General features: G+C 41.7%; 2 protein-coding genes and 1 long non-coding RNA gene across 6 annotated transcripts in view; 2 read left to right on the top strand and 1 right to left on the bottom strand.

Moving 5' to 3' along the window:
- hibadha (3-hydroxyisobutyrate dehydrogenase a) overlaps positions 1-726 on the bottom strand; it is a 58,765-nt gene extending 58,039 nt beyond the window's left edge. For both annotated transcript variants that reach the window (XM_082961288.1, XM_014142939.3), the window contains exon 1: positions 613-726. In XM_082961288.1, coding sequence (XP_082817414.1) covers positions 613-685 — 73 coding nt within the window. In that variant the 5' untranslated portion in view covers positions 686-726. The remainder of the gene's footprint in view (positions 1-612) is intronic.
- A 1,113-nt stretch (positions 727-1,839) lies between these two features.
- LOC106570524 (tax1-binding protein 1 homolog B) overlaps positions 1,840-16,264 on the top strand; it is a 51,534-nt gene continuing 37,109 nt past the window's right edge. Inside the window, exons 1-2 of one of the 3 annotated variants that reach the window (XM_045694915.2) lie at positions 1,840-1,993; positions 2,705-2,927. In XM_045694915.2, coding sequence (XP_045550871.1) covers positions 2,736-2,927 — 192 coding nt within the window. In that variant the 5' untranslated portion in view covers positions 1,840-1,993; positions 2,705-2,735. The remainder of the gene's footprint in view (positions 1,994-2,704; positions 2,928-16,264) is intronic. The other 2 variants (XM_045694914.2, XM_014142940.3) reach the window with 2 other exon arrangements.
- LOC145860407 (uncharacterized) lies at positions 2,935-13,976 on the top strand. The gene is made up of 3 exons (XR_014380450.1): positions 2,935-10,730; positions 10,808-10,878; positions 11,118-13,976. It is a non-coding gene; the product is annotated as an uncharacterized LOC145860407 (long non-coding RNA).

Genomic DNA, 16,264 nt, shown 5'->3' with positions numbered 1-16,264 from the left:
ACTGCTTAATTGGCTTGATAAAGTTATGGAATAGGGTTTATTGGCACCTCAGATGGAGGGCCAATTTAGAGTTTAACATCAGTGTGATGCGACGCTATGAACTGATGTAGTTGTGTCAAATAAACTGACACATAGATATGATAGTGTAGGAAGAGGTGGGAGGGAGCCTTATGGCTAAATTCAAATCACCAGGCTCAGCCTACTATGCAGTCACTACAGCCACGAAGAACGTCGTGTTCCACTCAGTTGATCACATGTAAAGTCAAGGAAACATGAGTCTGCAGAATTGACTAACTACTTATAGGGATTTGTGAGATAGATGATGGCATAGCCATGTCCATTGTTTCAAGCTATCACTGGCAATCAGTTCATGGTCGTATTTCATTAATGTCAACATGGGAGGCCATTGTATTTAGCTAACGCAAAACACAAAAACACAGCAGGTAACCAACCAACTGTTCAGAAGATATCAAAGTTATCTACAAAAACCGCCACTAACACACCACAAATTCCTAGCTAGGAAGTGTGTTTTTCGGTTGCATGTTGTGCTATTATGCACATGCACACCACGAAAAATACGGTGGGAAATTTTAAAACTGGTAAATACGTTACCCAGAACCAGATGGACATGTTGTTTATTGCACCTTTGCAACAAATTCCGAGACCCTCTGAACAACGCAGCCATGCTTCGTTCCCCTTGACCTCGGCGTTTACAGTGACAGCTGACAGACAGGAAGTAAAGGGGAGTTAGTTATCATTGACTGCTATTTGGACCACTCAGTGGTCTCAGCCGAGCGCAACAGCCAATAGAAATCTTGCAAAGGTGGGACATCCTGTGTGTTCATGTCTTAAGTCTCTTTACAGTGAAGTATTGTGTTTTTGGGGGACATTAGTAAATTGGTCTCAAACGTTGAAATAAATCTTTCGAGTGCGGCCTTTTTATTCGATGCAATATTAGTGAATGTGCTATTAGCATTAAAACTATTCAAACACAAATCGTTTGTGGTCATTATCATTTTTAAACATTATATTTAGGTTATGGGGAACCTTGATCGTGTTCAATCAAACATCGTTTTCAACAAAATCTTTTTAAAAAGTAAAAAAAAAAGAATTCCACCAGTCAGAGTATTATTACCCAAACTAATGTGCAGTAGAGTACTTTTCTTTATTTAAGTTTTCGGGATGTACTTTATGTTTAATGGTGTAATTTTTTTGTTAATTCTCTTGTCCTCTGCGTGTCTTTCTGGTGAATTCGTGCCCTTCTCTCTATCAAATCGCATGCAGACTCCAGCGTCACTTCGTGCAACATTTTTTTAATCGTTATTTAACTAGGCAAATCAGTTAAAGAACACATTCTTATTTCCAATGACGGCCTAGGAACAGTGGAGGGGCAGAACGACATATTTTTACCTTATCGACTCGGGGATTCGTTCTTGCAACCTTTCGGTTACAAGTCCAACGCTCTAACCACTAGGCTACCTGCCACCCCAGTGTGTGTGTGTGTGTGTGTGTGTGTGTGTGTGTGTGTGTGTGTGTGTGTGTGTGTGTGTGTGTGTGTGTGTGTGTGTGTGTGTGTGTGTGTGTGTGTGTGTGTGTGTGTGTGTGTGTGTGTGTGTGTGTGTGTGTGTGTGTGTGTGTGTGTGTGTACAGTGCGTGTGTGTGAGTGCCGCACTAGCCTATTTATTTCCCAGTGCAATTACAGCAACTGCAAATAATCGTGCATTAGTCAGAGATGGCTACTTATAGTCATTCATTATAAGCATTTTAAATATATTATTTCGAGGCATCAAATCAGTGAAATTTTCGCGTGGTGCAACTGGAATCTTTTTCCTCAGCACCACCATCCCATCCCGGAAGTGACACCATCAGTGACAACCATAGCTCAGTGGTTGACAACGGGGCCTGGAGCTGTGTAACAACAACGGCTTTTGGACTGTCATATGTTGGCTTTCAAAACATAATTTTACCTTGTTTGGATTCATATGTAAGACAGGTAATGAATCGATTTAAACGGAAACAATAGATGTTATTGTCGTATTGCTATGGGGTTTGGCCTATCAAGACAGATAACCCTGAGATTGTTGCTAGCTACCTTGTTGTGGACAGATCAGTTTCGGGAGCTAAAAGGCCATTGAAGGTTAATGCGCAGCTAGATACTTAATCAATTCAGTTGTCAATGAAAGTTACTTTAGGGAATAGTTATCTATGCGAACAGTATATCTAGGTAGTTAATCATCCTAAATGTGTTTTTGTCAGATACATGCTCTTATAGCTAGCCGCTCTCCGTGCGTGTGAAAATGCCACCTGTGCTGGCTATGTTGCTAGCTAAATTAGGTTGTCCTTGTTTTGGCGCTTCAGCTCTGCTGCTTTACTATGACATAGTGTGTTTTATACGTGATCTTACTCAGTCTGACGTTTGCCATCATATCGTCATTTCAACATGCGTAGGCAGGCTTGGAATTATTCCATGTTACATTTCAGTTCACTGAAGCGTTCACGTAGATCAAACAACCTAACAGCGGGACGCGATCAATTCAAATGTTATTGTAAATGGGTCAAATGTACATTTGCTAGGTTAAATTTGAGGTGTGTGTGTGAGTGAGTGAGAGAGAGAGGAGAAAATATGCATGCCTGGCCAGGCTTATTTTCATATCCCTTCACTATTTTCTCTCTCCATGTTCTCTCGCTTCCTTATTTCCCCCAGCAGGTCAGACAAATGAAGTGACAAGCAGGATATGATGTCCTCGTTCCAGGTGGTGGGCTCTTCGCCCACCAGTGGCATTGGTGTCATGGAAACATCAAACTTTGCTCATGTTATCTTCCAGAACGTTAGGAAGAGCTTCCTGCCCCAGGAGGCACTGGAGTGTCACTACACCCTCACCTCCTACATCACCCCCAATCCCAAAGACTGGGTGGGCATCTTTAAGGTAACATCACACCGTGTGTCACCCCACAGATTTTTTGGTGGGGGTGGGGGGGCTTCTGAAGAGTGTCTTTCTTCGCTCTGCTGATGACTTTCTCCACTCACACAGGAGTAATAAAGGCCTAGTTCACACATTTTGTGGATTTGTTTTTTTCATATAATAATTTGCTGCAGCACCCCTGCTTCCCTTGTCTATGGCCAGTTGTAATTTGAAATACAAATATGCCCAACTCCGAGCTCTGACCAAAAAAAATAACATGGCGGACAATTTCTCTAGCCTCAGATCAGTAGTAACCACCCAGTTCAATGATTGTTATATTAAAATGAAAAGACAACGCTAACATTTCTACACCCCAGTAACATGCATGATTTGTGTCATCTCAGACATTTTCTAATACAACAGTTGAGCTAGCTAATGAAGTGCTGGCTAATTCGCGATACTAGCTAGCTAGCTGGACTCAACTCACAGCTGTTTAATCAACTGACAGTGACTACCGCATTTTGGGGGATTGCTAACTGGCTTAAATCTAGCTAGCTAGCATTCTTGGTCACTCACTGAGCAGGCAGTAGCCAACAAATCGTGGACGCATGATCAGCAAACAGTGGAAGATGAGCCAGCCTGCATAGCTAGTTTGTTTTCAGACAAATATGTTCAACTCCTAGCTTTTTTGGGAGGGTTATTAAACTATATAGAGCTATGACTACATGGAACTCTATTCCACATCAGGTAACTGATGCAAGCAGTAGAATCAGATTTAAAAAAAAACTGGTAAAAATACACCTTATGGAACAGCGGAGACTGTTGAAGAGTGGAAGCACTAGAATGACATAAATTGCAGCTAATTTGGTAGTTGGCTAGATGTAGCAGTCATGGCATTACTAGGCAAACTGAGTTTGCTGCCTGTCATTCCAACTCATACAACCAAGCTAATGGGACCACTTGTTCTATGTAGCATAGTGACACAACAAAAGTCAGAGGTGTGTTTCAGGGTACGTTAATGTCAGAAGGTAACCACACTCTTGCAACCCAAAAATTCTAGTTTTTTTTGTGAAAAATATATAAAAAATAAAATGTTGGGATCCATTTTGTTAGTGTATTAATGCTTCCTCATGACCCACCAACTAAAATATGTCTTTCTTCTCCTCTTTCATCAACCGGATTCTCTTCTCCCTCTTTCCTTCCCTCTTTCCTTCCCTCTTTCCTTCCACAGAGATGTTTCTAGTAGCTGTGGTGTGGTTATTTAATGTGCAGAGGGAGGTGGGGGAGGCAGAGAGAACAGACAGGTCTTGCTGGGGGGTATTTTGTGCTCGGTCTCTCACACACATCCTTATTTATTTCTCTCTCTTTCCATCTCTCTCTTCCACCTCTCCCTTTCTTGTTGCCCCCTCCCACTCTCCTCTCTTTCATCAGGGCTCATCAAATCTCACACTTAATTAACAGGAAATGTGAACGAGGAAACGTAATGTCTCATAAAGACACAAAGCATTTTATCATCCTTTAAGAAGTTACTTCAAATCCACCCAGCTCAATTACAAATGAATAAAGATGGTGGGTTTATTTGGAAAATGTAGATTGGTTAATCTGCACTAATGGAGTCTGTGATGGTGAAGCCTCATGTGACACCACTATGTGAGGGTCTTTCTCTCTGTGTGTGTGTGTGTGTGTGTGTGTGTGTGTGTGTGTGTGTGTGTGTGTGTGTGTGTGTGTGTGTGCACTACTGAGAGAGCTCCAGACACATACATCTAGCACAGCTTCTTGGGCAGTTACACTACCCTTGATACACACACTGAGACACACACACAGAGAGAGAGAGAGGGAGACACACACACACACACACACACACACAGAGAGAGACACACAGACCCTGAGGCTCTCTGACATGCAATATGTAAGTTAGGTACAGGCTCCCCCTACTGGCTGTATACTGTCATTGACACTTCCTTCTGAAACCCAGGTTTGTGAACACAGGGATTAGGGTTGGCAACACAAGGCTCAGGTGATGCTAAATGTTGATAGTCATGCACGTATCGCACTTACCCATGTATCAAACACAATACGTTTGGAATGAGATTTTAGTTTTTAGAAGCTCCAAAGCACTTGTATCAACTCTTATGATGTAAAGCGCACACACACACCATACACACACACACACCACACGTACACACACACACACCATACACACACACCTTTCTGCTTCTGAAAAAGCCCCTGATTCAGGAGGTAGTGGAGTTGTGGCACGTTTGTGACGTTAGCGGGAGAAACCTGTTTAGTAAGCATGTAATTAACGTGTCATCGGACCGTGTGCACACGCCTCTGAGCCGTGATGGATGGAAGCTTGGTCTGTGATTATTCTCTAGCATCACTCCAAACCAAACTCCAGTCACCTACAACCCTCCACTATATAATTAACAAATTATTTATGTGTTCAAACCTCCCCATTAGACTAACGCCCAAGTACATAGATACGCACAAACACACACACACACACAATTGTGCATGCACACACTGAAATATAAACCAGTCCACCCTACCTTGTCATTAAAAGAGACACTTGTGCATAAAGAATGTTCTCTTGATAAGAGTTAGATACATTCTAAGGTGTTATAGAATGTCATCCACATTCTGAATAGGCCTTACATTGTCATCAAACAAACAATCCTTATCACTCCAAACATTGTTATTGCATTAAAAGTGGATGTTGTCATCAAGGTAACACTAGCCTGTGGTTCAGCTCCATAGGATGACTCACCTTGTTGAGTAAATCATGGTCTGTTTCAGAAACTCTCAGCCAAGGCTGTCTCCATGGAGATCTGGTTAGAGTGAATGGCCCCTAACCTGAGTTTGAACACAACACTAATTTAGAATATTTAGGACAATATGACATATTAAATAATCTGGTTAGGTGTTGTGTGACGAAGAGAGAGATCTGTAGGGAGGGAGAGAGAGAGATGGAGGGATGTGGAAAGTAAGAAGCGGGAGAGAGAAGGACGGAGGAAGGGAAAGAGAAAAGGAGGGAGGGAGAGTGTGATTGTGTATGACAGTTTTACGTTGTAGGTTATGTTTGGAGTTATGATGTTCTGTCCTCTCTTACTCAGCCGTCACATAACAACACATGCCTTCCATATATTACATCTCTCTCCCTTCATTTGCAGGAGGTGGAAAAAAAGTTGATTATTCTTCCCTTTAAACTAGGCTGTTTTTCTTCCCTTTAAACTAGGCTGTGTTTCTCCCCTTTAAACTAGGCTGTTTTTCTTCCCTTTAAACTAGGCTGTGTTTCTCCCCTTTAAACTAGGCTGTGTTTCTCCCCTTTAAACTAGGCTGTTTTTCTTCCCTTTAAACTAGGCTGTTTTTCTTCCCTTTAAACTAGGCTGTTTTTCTTCCCTTTAAACTAGGCTGTTTTTCTTCCCTTTAAACTAGGCTGTCTTTCTCCCCTTTAAACTAGGCTGTTTTTCTTCCCTTTAAACTAGGCTGTGTTTCTTCCCTTTAAACTAGGCTGTTTTTCTTCCCTTTAAACTAGGCTGTTTTTCTCCCCTTTAAACTAGGCTGTTTTTCTCCCCTTTAAACTAGGCTGTTTTTCTTCCCTTTAAACTAGGCTGTTTTTCTCCCCTTTAAACTAGGCTGTGTTTCTCCCCTTTAAACTAGGCTGTTTTTCTCCCCTTTAAACTAGGCTGTGTTTCTCCCCTTTAAACTAGGCTGTGTTTCTCCCCTTTAAACTAGGCTGTGTTTCTCCCCTTCAAACTAGGCTGTTTCTCTCCCCTTTTAAACTTGGTTGTGTTTCTCCCCTTTAAACTAGGCTGTTTCTCTCCCCTTTAAACTAGGCTGTTTCTCTCCCCTTTAAACTAGGCTGTTTCTCTCCCCTTTAAACTAGGTTGTGTTCCTCTCCCCTTTAAACTAGGTTGTGTTCCTCTCCCCTTTAAACTAGGCTGTGTTCCTCTCCCCTTTAAACTAGGTTGTGTTCCTATGCCCTTTAAACTAGGCTGTGTTCCTCTGCCCTTTAAACTAGGCTGTGTTCCTCTCCCCTTTAAACTAGGTTGTGTTCCTATGCCCTTTAAACTAGGCTGTGTTCCTCTCCCCTTTAAACTAGGCTGTGTTCCTCTCCCCTTTAAACTAGGTTGTGTTCCTATGCCCTTTAAACTAGGCTGTGTTCCTATGCCCTTTAAACTAGGCTGTGTTTCTCCCCTTTAAACTAGGCTGTGTTCCTCTGCCCTTTAAACTAGGTTGTGTTCCTCTGCCCTTTAAACTAGGCTGTTTTTCTTCCCTTTAAACTAGGCTGTTTTTCTCCCCTTTAAACTAGGCTGTGTTTCTCCCCTTTAAACTAGGCTGTTTTTCTCCCCTTTAAACTAGGCTGTTTTTCTTCCCTTTAAACTAGGCTGTTTTTCTTCCCTTTAAACTAGGCTGTTTCTCTCCCCTTTAAACTAGGCTGTTTTTCTCCCCTTTAAACTAGGCTGTGTTTCTCCCCTTTAAACTAGGCTGTTTTTCTCCCCTTTAAACTAGGCTGTTTCTCTCCCCTTTAAACTAGGCTGTGTTCCTCTGCCCTTTAAACTAGGCTGTTTCTCTCCCCTTTAAACTAGGCTGTTTCTCTCCCCTTTAAACTAGGCTGTGTTCCTCTGCCCTTTAAACTAGGCTGTGTTCCTCTGCCCTTTAAACTAGGTTGTGTTCCTCTGCCCTTTAAACTAGGCTGTTTTTCTTCCCTTTAAACTAGGCTGTGTTTCTCCCCTTTAAACTAGGCTGTTTTTCTCCCCTTTAAACTAGGCTGTTTTTCTTCCCTTTAAACTAGGCTGTTTTTCTTCCCTTTAAACTAGGCTGTTTTTCTCTCCCCTTTAAACTAGGCTGTTTCTCTCCCCTTTAAACTAGGCTGTTTTTCTCTCCCCTTTAAACTAGGCTGTGTTTCTCCCCTTTAAACTAGGCTGTGTTTCTCCCCTTTAAACTAGGCTGTGTTTCTCCCCTTAAAACTAGGCTGTGTTTCTCCCCTTTAAACTAGGCTGTGTTCCTCTCCCCTTTAAACTAGGTTGTGTTCCTATGCCCTTTAAACTAGGCTGTGTTCCTCTGCCCTTTAAACTAGGCTGTGTTCCTCTGCCCTTTAAACTAGGTTGTGTTCCTCTGCCCTTTAAACTAGGCTGTGTTCCTCTGCCCTTTAAACTAGGTTGTGTTCCTCTCCCCTTTAAACTAGGTTGTGTTCCTCTGCCCTTTAAACTAGGCTGTGTTTCTCCCCTTTAAACTAGGCTGTGTTCCTCTGCCCTTTTAACTAGGCTGTGTTCCTCTGCCCTTTAAACTAGGCTGTGTTCCTCTGCCCTTTAAACTAGGCTGTGTTCCTCTCCCCTTTAAACTAGGCTGTGTTCCTCTCCCCTTTAAACTAGGCTGTGTTCCTCTGCCCTTTAAACTAGGCTGTGTTCCTCTCCCCTTTAAACTAGGCTGTGTTCCTCTCCCCTTTAAACTAGGCTGTGTTCCTCTCCCCTTTAAACTAGGCTGTGTTCCTCTCCCCTTTAAACTAGGCTGTGTTCCTCTCCCCTTTAAACTAGGCTGTTCCTCTCCCCTTTAAAGTAGGCTGTGTTTCTCCTCTTTAAACTAGGCTGTTTTTCTCCCCTCTGTCAGCCCTTACACACACACCTCCTGCCAGCTTCTCCAGGGAGGGAGGAGAACTGGGAAGGAGTGAGGGAGGGTTTGGGGTTTAAGATAAATGTTTCCATCCCTGTAATTGTATGTGGGACATTTATTTTGGTGGAGCCTAATATATATTTTTTACTTCAGAAAAGGACTGGTGTTCATGTTGTAAAACACAACTGGCGAGATAGAACTGATTTGATGCTCTTATTAACCCATCTTCAACTTTGTCTTTCAATCAAAAGAGCTGATACAAGATTGTTATTATAGGACTGTAAGTCGAATCTGGTTTCTTGATCTTACAATACCACCCGTTCTACTATTATTAGCAAGTGATTTATTAACAAGGAGTCCTTATGAGCCCATGTCAAAACTACAGTCAGATTTTAGAGCTATGCAGGAATCCCTTGCTGATTTAAAATTTGTGCTTAAAACAGGCAACTAAATGCATGTTGTTTTCAACTTTAAGGTTAAATCATAAAAATAAAAAAAATCAATCTACACACTAACACATAATGACAAAGCAAAAACAGGTTTTTTGAAAATTTAGAAGAAAAAAATATATGGAGATATAACATTTACTTAAGTATTCAGACCCTTTACTTTGTTGAAGCACCTTTGACAGCGATTACAGACTCAAGTCTTCTTGGGTATGATGCTACAAACTTGGCACACCTGTATTTGGGTAGTTTCTCCCATTCTTCTCTGCAGATCCTCTCAAGCTCTGTCAGGTTAGATAGCTGCAAAGCTATTTTAAGGTCTCTCCAGAGATGGTCGATCGGGTTCAAGTCTGGGCTCTGGCTGGACTGCTCACGGACATTCAGAGACTTGTCCCGAAGCCACTCCTGTGTTGTCTTGGCTGTGTGCCTAGGGTCGTTGTCCTGTTGGAAGGTGAACCTTCACCCCAGTCTAAGGTCCTGAGCACTCTGGAGCAGGTTTTCATCAAGGATCCCTCTGTACTTTGCTCCGTTCATCTTTCTGTTGATCCTGACTAGTCTCCCAGTACCTGCCCTGTCCTTGGGGACCTTCAAATCTGCAGAAATGTTTTGGTACCCTTCCCCAGATCTGTGTTTCGACACAATCCTGTCTCGGAGCTCAACCGACAATAGCCCTTATGCACATTCCATGATCGAACGTTCTAAACACACTTCCTATCGGTGTGGCAATTTCCGGTCAGTCTAGTAGTTATCGACGATATAACGTTACTACCACTATGTCACAGTTTTTTACTAGGTGTCTACAAGACTTGCCTCAAATTAATATTAATGATGTACATCGAATTGTTAAATCAGCCTCAGAGACTCCAGCTAGCAAGAACGATAAGGGGTTGAAGATGTATATAGGAAGCTACATAGACAACTATGAAGGTGAGTACCAAGTCAGTGACAGATATAACGTTAGCTAGCTACAATCATTAGCTAGCTAATTTAACTATTAACTGTAGCTAGCTAGTTACTTCGTAAAATGATGTAACGTTGATAGAATCTACCTGAGAATGTGTGTATTTTCGTTAGCTTGGTTAAGTTATGCTTGCTAGCTATATTTGCTAGCTAAAAATAATTGTTATTCATATCTTCTACACAGTATCTAAGAAAGATACATTGACAGGGGAGATCACCGTGAGGGCTGCCTGTCACAGGTCCATGAGGAAGAGTGAAAAGCCACACAGCATGAGCGCAGGGAAAGGTTATAGATAGCTACTAGGGACCTTGTTAAACATCTCCTGTGAGACACTGTCATTATGGTCAAAATGTGTTGGAGACAGTGTCAACGTTTAATCTTATCAGTAGATAGATATTAACGATGGGTCCCAATCCCAATTTAGAATTGCCCACTTTACCAAATAACCTGTTAAGATCTGTTGATGCAGTGTTTGGTAATTGTGTTACTGAGACACAATCTATTCCTGTATAGTTAAAAGAGCCCCTAGTTAATAAGACTAGACACTACTATGTTTATTGTTATTTATGGGCCGCATCATTCTTTCTCACTTCAGTCACTTCACTTCACAGATGGTGTTAAAGCACTCCGAACCAGTGATAGTGGTCCAAAGCCACTGCTCCTGTGTTGCAGGAAGTGCTCTGTGCAATCATCTGGTGGCCCTTCTTTACCAGACAGCGCACTACTCTCAGCTAAACATTCCTGCTGCACCACCAGTTCACAGCTGCAGACACAGAACAGCGTTGGCACAAGCCAAGAACACTTGTGAGTCTATCAATATCCATAAAAAAATGCACCTGAAAAGTATTCAGCCTATGTAACGGTACATCCTTGTTAATTAGGGTGTGAAACCAGGTCCGGTTGATGGGATAGAGTTCCGTAAACCTACTAACTCGTGTGCTGATGGAATAAGGTAAGTTAGAGGTTCCTAGGATGGAAACATTTTAGAAAACATTTTCTTGTGATTGTATCCAGATGATAATGACAAATGTTTGGGACAAAGACTGGGGGTAAATATATAATCTATAAATCTGTATATTTTAATTAATTTTATTTGAACTTTCGGGCTTGTGCTGTTTCTGGAAAAGTTACATGAGTCTTTATCATAGTAATCTCTCCAACATGATGTTAAGGTTTTAAAATGTTTTGCAGAAGTTCTCTCTACAAAGCACTCAATGGATACATGCCTGACATGGACCTTCTCCGTGTCTCAGAAACGTATTCCAACTTTTCTCCACTTACTGCCCCTCTTGTGACAACAATGGAAATGTCAGCTAACGTGCCCCTGGTTGAGTCCGCCTTTGGGCCAGTGCAAGCCGGCAGTGTTCTGTCCTATCAGCTTCCACAGCCAAAGACCCGTGAAATTGTGAAGATTGCCGATGCCACTTCTCCACCAATATTTCCATTAGATGGCTACAGGCTTCAGGCTTCCCAGTGTGCTTACGTCCTTAGCCATGAGGAGCAGTTCCACCTCAAGGCATTAGAGACGAGATGTCACACAAAGTCGAGGTTGCCACAAGGGAGCAGAGCAGCAGCCCGGAATGGCATCAGCTCAGGAAAATGAGAATAACATCCTCTCGTTTCCGAGAGGTTTGCTATGTCCGGGGAGAGACCTCAGCTGACCACCTAGCTGAGCTGATGTTCAAGGGATCTGGTATGCAGACCATGGAGATGAAGAGGGGGCTAGCCATGGAGCCAGTGGCTGTACAGGAGTACTGCACACTGAAGAATGTTAACTTCTTTCCGTGTGGCTTCGTAGTGCACCCAGATGCTCTGTGGTTAGGATTCTCTCCAGATGGAATCATATTTGATCCCAGTGTGAGACCACACTTTGGACTCTTAGAGGTCAAGTGCCCAAATGTACCAAGTTAAGTTGACTGCCCTTACCTGAAGATACAGAATGGAGAGCTGAAGTTGAAGAGATCTCATGCTTACTACTGGCAGGTGCCAGGTCAAATCCTTCTTACAGGTTGTAGCTGGTGTGACTTTGTCATCTGTGCACAGGAGGACATCCTAGACATATACAGATCTACAGGTTTCAAAAACTATAAGAGAGAGAAGGTTGACCACTTTTATTTTTACTACTACTTGCAGAAGTGTCTCTCTCGCACCTGAATGGATCCCCTGCATGGGTGCCAAGTTTAGTGGTTTTATGAAAAATAAGTATTGATGTTCTTGTGAAGAAATCTACAGTAGAATAGATTTGTTTAAAAATATATATATTTCAGCAAATGTTCAACAGTTCAGTTAATCAATTACACCTCTGTAACATTGTATTCAATCTTGCATTCTGGCTATTCTGTGTTTACTTGATATCTTTCCCCCTAAACTCATTGCCTAATTAAAGCCAATACAAGCTCCACACAAACTGATATTCACTACAACACAAATTATTGATACATGTCGTAGATAAACAAATTATTATTTTGCTCCTAGCAAATAAACACATGTACATTTACACTGGCTTGGCCCATGCTCTGGACCGGATCAGAGACGGTACAGTCCACAGGCAGAGCACCTTGTTCTTCATCCCCCTCAGTCAGAGCAGGAGGTTTCAGTCATCTTCCCTAAACACCAGGTCTCATTTGAATGTGCCAGTTCCACGCGAAGACAGTAGGAACAACACCTCTTTTTAGGTATTGTCGCACCCCAATTTTTCCCTCAACAAAGTCACTTTCGAAGAAATGTGTACTACACACCTTTGTGTGTTTGGTGACAGCAAAGTTGTCTCGATGTACTGCCACCAACCACCTTTTTCTGAGCTCTACATCGACCGGGAAACGATGGAAGCTCACAATACCATTAAATGTGGAAGAAACTGAACACAGAGGCACTGAACAATGTTCATTAGCACCTCCTTCGTGGGGCTGTAATTTAAACGTAGTCATTGCGAACTATTTCAGTCAGAAATGCATCGATGATAGCTAGTAAGCTAATGATAAAAACAATAGCAGAACTCGCTCCGGAAGTCATCAATCCGATCGGAAGTAAATTAGAACGTTGGAGGCAGTGTAATGCATAGAGCCTATTCCCTCGACCTAGTGGCTTGGTTTTTGCTCTGAAATGCACTGTCAACTGTGGGACCTTATAGACAGGTGTGTGCCTTTCCAAATCATGTCCAATCAATTGAATTTACCACAAGTGGACTCCAATCAAGTTGTAGAATCATCTCAAGGATGATCAATGGAAACAGGATGGACCTGAGCTCAATTTTGAGTCTCATAGCAAAGGGTCTGAATGCTTATGTAAATAATTCATTTTTGTTTTTTATGTTTAATAAATTAGCTCAAATTTCTAAAAACCTGTTTTCGCTTTGTCATTATGGGGTATTGTGTGTAGATTGATGAGGGGAAATAAGTATTTAATCCATTTTAGAATAAGGCTGTAATGTAACAACATGTGGAAAAAGTAATGGGGTCTGAATACTTTCCCGAATGCACTGTAAATATTTAGGCATTTGGATTGATGTGTATTTAACGTTTAAAGAACATATACTGCAGATGAAATAGATGGTGCCTTTCTCTAAGCAGTAGGAAGCAGATTATTCAGTCAACCTTTATCTGTTCCTGATTATGGTGATATTATGACGGTACTACTCTTAAACCTTTGGAGGCCGTCTACCGTAGTGGCCTTCGTTTTGTTGCAGGGGACAGTTTTGATACTTATCACTGCATTATGTATCAAAAGGTTGGCTGGACTTCGCTAAACACCCATAGATCTTTACATTACTCCCTTTTTGTTTACAAGGCCCTGCTTCACAAACTTCCGTCTAATCTGACTTTGCTGTTGAAGTATAGACACTTGAGTTGCCTAACCCGTTCACAGGATTGGTTAACTCTTGAGGTGCCTAACCCGTTCACAGGATTGGTTAACTCTTGAGGTGCCTAACCCGTTTACAGGATTGGTTAACTCTTGAGGTTCCTAACCCGTTCACAGGATTGGTTAACTCTTGAGGTTCCTAACCCGTTTACAGGATTGGTTAACTCTTGAGGTTCCTAACCCGTTTACAGGATTGGTTAACTCTTGAGGTTCCTAACCCGTTTACAGGATTGGTTAACTCTTGAGGTTCCTAACCCGTTCACAGGATTGGTTAACTCTTGAGGTTCCTAACCCGTTTACAGGATTGGTTAACTCTTGAGGTTCCTAACCCGTTTACAGGATTGGTTAACTCTTGAGGTTCCTAACCCGTTTACAGGATTGGTTAACTCTTGAGGTTCCTAACCCGTTCACAGGATTGGTTAACTCTTGAGGTTCCTAACCCGTTCACAGGATTGGTTAACTCTTGAGGTTCCTAACCCGTTTACAGGATTGGTTAACTCTTGAGGTTCCTAACCCGTTTACAGGATTGGTTAACTCTTGAGGTTCCTAACCCGTTTACAGGATTGGTTAACTCTTGAGGTTCCTAACCCGTTTACAGGATTGGTTAACTCTTGAGGTTCCTAACCCGTTTACAGGATTGGTTAACTCTTGAGGTTCCAGGGGTCTCCACTGAGCTAGGTAAATCTGCTTTTAGTTTTAATGCATCGTATTACTGGATTAAAATTCAAAAGACATTTAATCTTGATGTTCTGGTGCTGTTTGGGCAGTTGAAAGTATTGATTGGGGACTTATTTGTGACTTCTGTGTGGTTTGTGATGTTTTATTTGTGCTTCCCATGACTGTGTTTTTGTATGTTAATGTCTATATGTTTAGGTATGATGTGAATATTTATGTTATATGCACAGGGCACATTTGTAAAATAAGAAATAGGTCTACAGTTTTACTATTTTCTACATTGTAGAATAATAGTGAAGACATCAAAACTATGAAATAGCACATATGGAATCTTGTAGTAACCAAAAAAGTGTTAAGCAAGTCAAAATATATTTTATATTTGAGGTTCTTCAAAGTAGACATCCTTTGCCTTGATTACATTCTCTCAACCAGCTCCATGAGGTAGTCACCTGGAATGCTTTCCCAACAGTCTTGAAGGAGTTCCCACATGCTGAGCACTTGTTGGCTGCCTTTCCTTCACTCTGCAGTCCAACTCATCCCAAACCATCTCAATTGGGTAGAGGTCAGGTGATTGTGGAGGCCAGCAGGGGCGGAAATCGCGGGGGGGACGGGGGGACACACGACCGCCCCATCCTGGGAAAAATATGATTTGTCCCCCCCAATATATCACTGAAACATAACTATGTAATTTAAATAATATTAATAATACGCAATGAAAGCAATTGTGCTGATTATAGACACTTAATAGTGCGTTTTTAAGTTTCAAAAGATTGCGACCCCCCCACCCTTTTCCTCAAAATGGTTTGATCCACTGGCAAGGTAACAGAGGGGTCGTGTCTACTGTCTGAAAGGCACTCAATGAACGTAACTGATGTGAGGTTAATCCAGTCAATTGCGCACACACACTAGCTGAATATGCAGAGCTAGCGCGCAAATATGAACTATTAAGCTAGCTAGTACCTATTCCATTTATGTGGCCTCGTCAAAGATGGAATCTTTGCTATCGTCAATTTATTCCGAGATCAGCATGCAGATGATGTAAGTTAGTGCTTCAAAGTCCCTGTGATAAGGTTAGCGATAAACTGAAGTCCAAACTGAACAGAACTACACTCTCTTCTACCATTGTCTTAAATATATTTAATGGTCTCGTTGCAAAAGCTAAATTGTCGCAAGGGAACTTTTATTTATTTATTTTATTTAACCCGGGTAGCAAAGATTATAGCAAACACCACTGAAACTGCTCGCTAGCTTTGCAAATTCAGCTATTGTTGGAAGCCAGCCAATATGAAACAAACTATTAAAATTACAAAAGGTTGCAGCATATGTTGTGTAAATGGTGAACTCATACAGCTGTCAACTCTTGTCATTTTAATCCGTTTCACATTTGCTAGCTACCTTTTAGATCGAAGCCCAAATAGAATGATAAGATGATAGAAGCCCATCTCCTACTGTAAATAACCTACACACTGTGTGTGTGTGTAGCCAGCCAGCCAGGTAGAAAAATGGCAGAAAAATAAAAGACGGACATCAGAGTATTTTTCAGTACACCAAAACGCAAAGTAAGAACCCTAGTAGCCTAATATCTCAAAGACTAGTTGATAAAATGTTCATAAGAAAGAAATGAAATTCTAATGGAAATGTTTCATAATGATGTCATTAGGCAGAGCAGGCAACAGATGGCACACAGACAGCAGAGTTGGGGACAGATATGCAGGGACAGACTGGCAGAGACAGGGAGTCTCAGGTAAGTTTGTTGAGTCTTTGTTTGGCAACATTATGAAAGGTTCTCAATTTTTTTTACTTGT

Source organism: Salmo salar, chromosome 14 (genome assembly GCF_965601325.2).
Source record: "Salmo salar chromosome 14, fSalSal1, whole genome shotgun sequence".
In the NCBI taxonomy this organism is placed as follows: domain Eukaryota; kingdom Metazoa; phylum Chordata; class Actinopteri; order Salmoniformes; family Salmonidae; genus Salmo; species Salmo salar.
This window is presented reverse-complemented; position numbering and strand designations above follow the sequence as displayed.